The sequence below is a fragment of the Vigna umbellata genome, chromosome 1, assembly GCF_029865625.1.
Source record: "Vigna umbellata cultivar VRB3 chromosome 1, Vumbellata_1.0, whole genome shotgun sequence".
Classification (NCBI taxonomy): domain Eukaryota; kingdom Viridiplantae; phylum Streptophyta; class Magnoliopsida; order Fabales; family Fabaceae; genus Vigna; species Vigna umbellata.
This window is the reverse complement of record NC_142165.1, coordinates 82,484,877-82,493,519: the sequence shown is the minus strand read 5'-3', so window position 1 is coordinate 82,493,519 and position 8,643 is coordinate 82,484,877. Positions and strand designations below refer to the sequence as shown.

Sequence of the window (8,643 nt, the reverse complement as noted above, 5' to 3'; positions counted from 1 at the left end):
AATGTTGATTCACTTTAAGTTTATAATGTTAGAAATTTCTTATGACATCCATCCAATACATGTGAGGTTAAATTTATAGGAAGAAAATATAGATAAAAGTTAAAAAAATATAAGAAAAATTCGAGAATGATATTCATTAAAAAAAACATGAAACAATTAATGATCGATTTCCTTAATAGAAAGAATGATAAAGATGTTCTAGTGCACTTTTTAATATGATAGAAAGGCTTGAGTTAATAAAAAAGATGAAGAACGTAAACGAAATTATAGCTTTAAATGTAAGCAAAGAGTATAATATCGATCAGTCAAAATCATAAGACACACAATTAGAACACAATATAATCCTAAGATTGGAATAGCATATTCGAAAGTGTAAATTAAATTATTTTTTTCAATTGATGAGAAAGATGTGCAAAACTAATTTTCTCCACACGCAGGTTGAAACTCTGTTTCTTATCACGGAGTAAAACACGCAAGAAAAGATAATTCACTATTACATTTTATATTCAAATATTTATTAAAGCAAAAAAGTTAAATGTCTCTCTGTTCTAAAATATTAATTTTTCACTCTATGTTGTTTATATAAATATTAGAAAAGAATATACAAATATTTTTAATTTATTAAGAACCGGATTATTCTTCTTAATACACACAACTCCGTTGTTACAAGGCGAGACGCAAATCTTGTTAGCCATGGCGACAGCAGCCATGTTGCAGTTGGGCATTTTAATCATAACGCTTTCTTTGTTCTTCATCATGCACACTATTCGTAGCCAAACAACCCAAACCAGAACTCGAACCCGCAGCAAGAACCGCCCACCTGAACCGAACTGCCACTTAACCCAAGCATCGCGCCACCTGGCTCGGGCCAGATCCACCTCGCACCGAGCCCAACACGCCAAGAGCGCTCTCATGGAAATCGATAAAGCCCTCTCCATCTGGCCCAGAGACCCGTGGGCCCACATCCTCCGAGGACAAGCCCTCGAACTCATGGGCCACCGCGCCGCCGCCATCAAGTCTCTCGATGCCGCCCTATCCTCGCCGGCAGCCAAGTCCCTCTCCGCCGAGGAGCGAGCTAACGCGCTGATGAGGAGGGCGGAGATGAAAGTGGGCGTGAACCGGCGGCGGCGGGTTGAGTCGGCGATTGAGGATTTGGTGGAGGCCGTGGAAGTGGATGGAAGGAAAGGGAGTGAGTGGGAGGTGATGTGCTTGCTCGGAAAGTGTTACGAATGGAAAGGAATGAAAGAAGAGGCTGAGGATGCGTTCCAGAAGGTTCTTCAGGTTCATCCTCGTTCGGAGGAGGCTCGTGATGGTTTACGTAGATTAGGACTTTTTACGGATAAATGACTCTTTTTGCTTTTTTTCTGTATCTGATTTTTTCCACTACAAGGAGTGAATGATCATTTATGCTTCTGTTCTAAATTATGGTTATATTCATTAAATATTTTTTATAATTAAAAGTCATCAAATATACTAAGTAAATTTTGAATATGTAACATGCCAAAATGTAAAACCATATAAGATCACATATAATAATATTACATTTCAGTTATTACAAAAGATAGGATGTATGGTTATGGTCGAACGACCTTACAAAAATAGCAGGAGTTAAAACTGCACAAATGACTACAAATATAAAACGAACGACTTATAACCCTTCCTATGCTGAACGGTCAAATCAAAAGATAAAGTAAACGCATGACCGAACGCTCCTACAAAAGAGTATGCCAACAACTGACCGAGCGTCCTAAGGTTCGATCTTTATGTTCGTCTCTTCCAATGCTTCTTCCAGCAACTCTTCTCCTTCTGCTCCCACCCATAAGGTGATCATCGCAATGACAAGGATGAACTAACGAGAATACATGACAAGATAGGAAATAGGGTAAGCTTATGTAATTTAATTCAAGTATCAACATATATTTCACACAATCAACTAAACAAGATAATTCATTAACTCTTTCATGCAAAGCCTAATACTAGACTCTGACTGTCCGGACTGTATGAATTCTGTGTAGCTACGATGTTCGTGCACCCGGGTGATGTAGTAACTGGGATACCCTCAACAGCTGACACCCGAGGTTAGTCCTATCTGTCCAAATTAACCATAAGGACTAGCACCTCCTGTCATTCCCACACATGACTTACCCTTCTCTATGTGAGAACGAGTAATCACGGAATATCAAGATGAACCGCCAACTTAGCTTTATCCACATTCATACTTTACCAATTTCCAATATCCATTCATGAGATATTTCTCCCTGAAATACTCTTTCATAATCAAAGTCATTTCATCCATATCATATTCCATCATCTTTCATCATTAAAACTTCAACTTAACCAATTTGAATAAAGATCTCGTAGGATACCAGATACCGAACGTTAGTTTTTAACCCAGAACGAGACTGAAAACTTGGAGTGAGACCGAGATGTCTCCAACTCAAAACTAATCAAATCGAAAGAGTTACTCACTTGTTGTGAAAGGGGCCGAATACAATAATACTCCTTAGAGACCAATAGAATCGATCGTTATTTTCCAAGTGAGCCAATTTAATGAACTGACTCTTGAGATTTCAAACCGAACACCGTAAAGCTTAGGCCGAGTACTAAGACTCTAGGCCGAAACCAATTAAGACAGATATTGTAGGACATCAAATAATAGCACTTGACGGAATCATATGAAGAAACCGAACGCTAATAAATACATAGCTTCTTAATGTGTTAAACATCAAGGAAACCGAATGCCAGTCGAAAATCGGGCACTGTAGAGAGCGAACGCTATTGAGTTTGGACGAACGCTCTTATTATAAAGATAGATTACGGAAATGGGAACTAGCACCTGGTGTAAGACCGAACACTACTTAGTACGAGCGCTTGGTGTAAGACCGAGCACTACTTAACTTATAGAATAAAGGCTTGATAAATATAACATATCATTTAACGAATGTTCAAGAACGAACGAAATATACAAATACATATATGTATACTGAAGTTTATAATCAAATACCAAGGAACGAATATCCTTGGTTGAATGCTTAAGTACAAATATTACAAAACGAAACGAAGACGCTAGTCTTCAACTAGAATTCTCTCCAAATGAAAGAATCCAGTTCCAACCGAGTCCACAAGAAAACCGAACACTATATCGAACGAGCGCTAGTCTAATACCAAACACTTATTAAGAACGAACACTACTGAGAATGAACTCTTGTATAATTGAATGGTTAATACTGACTCTCGACAACATGGTCTAATACCAAACACTTATTAAGAACGAACCCTACTGAGAACGAATACTTGTATAATTGAATGGTCAATACTGACTCTCGACAACATGGTCTAATACCAAACACTTATTAAGAACAAACGCTACTGAGAACGAAAATTGGTATAATTGAATGATCAATACTGACTCTCGACAACATCCTTACCCATTTCATGGCTTTCATTAATCATCAATACTTTTAAACGACATACCATATTTCATCATCAACCAAATTATCAAACACAATATCATTCCAGTTCCTCATACAGTCAACAATGTCGTAACAACCACTTTTCATATTCATTCATAAATCAACGAACATGCATCCATACAAAGCAAGAATCTAAATCAAATTATATAAGCTTCCCTTACCTCTTAACGTGACCGAACGTTCACAGAGGCAGAATACGGGTTTACCACTATGGTTTCTTCTACCCTTAAAGCTCACCAATTTCAAAACTATACCAGAGTAAAGGACCAACACACTATCAGAATTAAATATGGAAAGGTGATCAACTCAAGCAGCCAAAAACTAGGCTTGCATGCACAGAAAAACCACTCGACTGAGAGAGATGAACTTACCAGTCCAGAATCCGAAACTGATCGGTTCAAACGGACGCCCTCGACGTCGGGAAAGTAGAAATGGTGCCTGAGTGGTGATCGAAGGAAGGAAAGATGAGGATTTCTTAGAGAGAAGAAAGAGCTTTTTAGAGAGAAGGAGGAGAAAATGGTTTCAGAGATCTGGAGAAGAAGGTAAGCATGCAGAAGTGGCGTGAACTTTTGAAAACCCAAAATTTTACTCCTACCGTCATTAGCGAACGGTCAACCTCCTGCTGCCACCTGTTTTCCACTCTCTGATTTCCAGCTCTCTTCCTTGACATTTGGCTTCCACTATACAAGAGTTTTTAGTGGTTTTAAATGGGTTTTGACAGAATATATGTTATATTTTAAAATTATAATAAATATTCTAAATATAATTTATCTTAATTATTAGTGTTTTGGGCAGGGAGTCAAAGTATTTTGTTTTCGTTGTGTTGTTCGTAGTCTAAATGTTATTCTGGAATTACATCTAGTTATATCTAAAGTAAAAAAGTATATTAAGAGTTCTAACTAAGAGAAACGAAACTAAGAAATGAAGTAAGACTAAAAGTATGAGATAGAACCTAAAAATATCTAACAACATGATCTAAACTATATTCAACCTATACAAAGTAAGATTAACCTATATATAAATAACTAAGAGAACATAAACTAAACTAAATGAGACTCAAAATTAAGAAAAAAAAAAGCATAAGAGAATCCTAAACAATGACAATGAATAGAAAAAGACTTGGGAAATTCTTACTAAACATCAAAACAGAATTCAGAAATGAAAGACTTAGAACCTAATGTGAAAAGGTAAAACAGGGAAGCAAAGTCAGATAATTGAAAGAAACCTACAATTAATCATATTTACAAACAATTAAAAGAATTTAACCTAAACGATCCTAGAAACTATCTAAAACAGATTGAAAAGTAAAAAATTTTAAAAATTCCTAATAGAAATCTAAAGAAAATGTGTACCGTACGGTCCTCTAGGGAATCATACGGTCCTCCCACATGGTCGTTCTCTCGTACGATTCTCCCATAGTTGTCTTTCTAGGTTGACCTTCGCGGTCGTCCACCGTCCTTCCTGAGCATTCTCCTTGGAAGTCCTCCCACATGGTCATCCTCCCGTACGGTCCTCTCATGGTCGTCCTCCGAGACCGTCCTCCCAGGCTGACCTCCCAAGTCGTCCACCATCCTTCTTGGACGTCCTCCCAGGTCGTCCCCCCAGGTCGTCCTCCCATGGTCGTTCACCTAGGTCATGTCAAGTGGTAATGACTCATTAAGCCCTTAATGTAGATTAAGGTATGATTGGGCCGTCATTAGGTCAACGAAAGGTAAAAGCTCATCCCAACTAATATAAATAAAAGTCTCAGGTATGACTTTATGATCACGATGCACAATATATGCATTACTTGTTATGCCAACCATTCAGTTATATTACTAACTTGAGCATCAGAGTGCCTTTAACAGGTATCCACCCACATGGCTGGGACAAGAAGAAGGGAGAGCAAACAATGTAACTTGGAGGATGGAGGATCACCAGGGAGCCCTTCCGATGTTCAAGACAACTTGGAGTGCTTTGAGTAAAGGACTTCAACCTCGTACCCGAAACAAAATGTATATTTATAAAAGCTAAAACAAAGCATCGAAATGAAAGTTACCTAAAACAATTACTACTTAAAGAAGCTAAAACATAATTTAAAAGAATTTAAAAGAAGGCAAGAACAACAAAAGAAAAAGAAAATCCTAATATGAATTCTAATTTCAAAAACTAAAAGTAAGAGTCTAATGCTACAACCTAAAACAAATTATAAAAGCAACAAACTATGTATTTACAAACTAGAATTAAGTATTTTACCGATTTCAACAAGAATGGCTATTTATATTACCTATAAGCAAAGTAATTACAAACTCAATCAGACCTAAAACTAAAAACAAAATTAACTAAAAAGATTAATTTTATTTTTACTATAAAAAGCACATACTAACATAGGTATATTAAAGTAAAAACAAAATTTAAACATATACTTTCTCAAAACCCCCACTTAAGAGGCACATTGTCCTCTATGTGTGAGTGTGAGTGAGAAAGGTTTCCTAATCAATACAAAGCATACATACAAGACAAATAGCAACAAATGTATACATAACAGAAACTGAAAAACACAAAAATAGCAAGAATTCAACAAGAACAGAAAAAAAATCAAAACTAAAACTACAAAACTAAAAAGATTTCAGATTGGCCACAAATCAAAATTGATCTTCTTTATTTTTATAAAAAAAACAACATATGTTCTACTCTACTATTTATGATACTTACTAAGACTACACTAACAATAAAAAAGAACCTATAACTACAACTGGAGAGAAAGGAAAGAAAAGTTCTTATGGGTTTTTCTCCAGCTCAGCCTCTTTGTGTATTGTCTCCATAACTGCACTAAAATCTTCCTGCTCAACCATCTGTTCCAACAACTACAACTCTCATTCAAGTATTTCAGCTGGTTTTGCACGTTCAATTCACTTTGCTACATCAATTAAGGATCCTTATTCAATTTTTGTTGCTGATTCTGAATGTTCCAAACTCCTTGAGCATCATTGACACCTTCTCCTGCCTTCACCAGCACTGTCTTTGTGTTTGTAATGTATACAACTGCTTTAAAATTCGTGTCTAAGTGTATGATCTGTCACACTCAAATCAACATCAAAATGCACAATTGAGTTATCAAACATTTCATAATTGTTACAAGTAAAACCAAACCATTTATCAGAACATCAAGAAAATATGCATCAACATCACAACACCTAATATCATTTACTTTAATCTAGTCCACTAAAACAATTTTATCTAGAATCACAAAATGGCCAGACCTGATAGCACAAATATCAACTAGAGGTTCTACATTTTGAGCATGCAAAATATCATCAAAGCTAATATAAACCTCAATCAACCTGTATTGGCTCCTCAAAAATAACATCACTAATCTCAACAGATTCAAGATCAGCGCACACATCATTAACAACATCAGGAATATTCACGTGTTCTACAACAATTATTGAATCCAAAATGTGAGTGTGTGCATGCATATCAAGATCCAAGGCAGACTTTATTGGTTCAATTCTTAAAAGATTGAAAGCATTAAAATCAATTTGAACCTCAGGCACATGAATAGAAATGTCAAGTTCAGAATAAACATGCGTTATTGGCTCACCAGTTTCCTCATCACCGGATAGTTTGCACAACAACTTCCTTGCCTCTCTTGGGTCTTGTCCAACAGAGAGCCTTCAGCTGCTGCATCAACAAACATCTTCTCCTTGTAAAGCAGGTCTTCATAAAAGTAGACCAGGAGCACAGGTTCTGAAATTTGGTGATTGGGGAAGGCTATGCAGAGCTTGTTGACCTCTCCTAGTACTCAGACAGACCTTCCTCTTGAAATTGTCTAATTGTTGTGATCTCCCTCCTGATGTTGGCTGTTGTTGATGCTAGAAAATATTTGTTGAGGAACCTCTATTGCATCTCCTATCAGCCACCAAGGGGGTACTGCTGATACATGAACCAATATTTTGTTGCATCTTGTAGAGACATTGGAAAATCTTTCCTCATCACCAATTCTTCTAAAACCCCAACAAGCTTTATGGAGGAACACACCCAACTAAACTCCTTGAGGTGCTTGTGTGTCTTCATGTGTCAGCCTGTGAAACTTAGGCATCTCTTGATCAACTTATACATTCAATCTTAAGTATTGGTCATCTCTTAATAAAAGAACAAGTGATGTGTAGAGAAAAAAAACATGTGCTTATCTAATAATATAAACTCTTTTAAATACAACTTAAACAAAATATAATTGGTGTTGAGAAACAATTTATACATATTCTAAATCTTTGATTCGTTTGGAAAAAACTTTGGAAGAAAAAGAAATTTAAATATTAAGAATCTAAGATGTTTGGACCCAAGCTAGCAACATAAAGTTACAACAATTTTTGAATAAAAAGATTTGCCAAACATATGTTGTAATAATGTTAGATTATTGCAAAAGAAAACGTTGGATTGCAACGGTCAAAACTTTAATTGCCAACAACGTTCAAATTTATTTTCTTAAATGTTCCAATGGTAAATATTTAATGGTTTTTATTGTCTTTTATTAATTTTATTCTTCCCTAGCTCTATAAATAGAGAGTTCTTCCCCCATTCCAAAAAACATCCCAAGTCAGTCTTTTCTTTTCTGATTCTCCTTTCTTCTTTTTCTCTTCTAAAATTATTCTGGGTTTATTTTATACTCTTTTTAGAGATCCTTGTTAGTGTTGTATCGGGACTTGGGCAAAACACCGCGGATAAGTCCTTAAGGATAGTGAATCTACACGCCTCAGGAAATATTGTTCGTGATCATGTCAGGTTTTATACAACAATCTTAAGGACTTATGGCTGACATCAACAACTCAATCCCAGAGCATCAAAACTTTGTTTTCAGAACTCAGACGGTATTTGCGAAACCCATAACTTTCGGAGGCTGCCAAAGTGCTCGCAGCAACGATGACTTTTGATCGCATTTGTAAGGACTACGGATGAGGAGGAAGAAGATGAGGTACTTTAGTATATTTTCGTATAATTTTCGTATACAATATCAACCAGGTAATTTCTCGTTTACCAATCTTAAATATTTTAAAATTGTGGGGGTGTAGGTAATTTTACTTAATTACTTGAAGAAATATTTTGGCTTTTCACCTAATGATATTACTCTAAATCTGGGAGTAGAGAATATGTCATTATATATTTGTATATGAACAACATGCTAATGATT

The 8,643-nt window shown here is 36.0% G+C and overlaps 1 protein-coding gene across 1 annotated transcript; it reads left to right on the top strand.

Annotated features, from left to right (window-relative positions):
- Positions 1-483: 483 nt before the first annotated feature.
- On the top strand, positions 484-1,422 carry LOC124842820 (Tetratricopeptide repeat (TPR)-like superfamily protein). Its single transcript, XM_047319390.2, has one exon. It carries the CDS (start codon positions 694-696, stop codon positions 1,345-1,347), a length of 654 nt encoding a protein of 217 aa, XP_047175346.1. The 5' UTR covers positions 484-693; the 3' UTR covers positions 1,348-1,422.
- Positions 1,423-8,643: the final 7,221 nt, after the last annotated feature.

Excerpts from the sequence above, each read along its gene's own strand:
- LOC124842820 (XM_047319390.2), top strand. The coding sequence starts at position 694 with ATGGCGACAGCAGCCATGTTGCAGTTGGGCATTTTAATCATAACGCTT.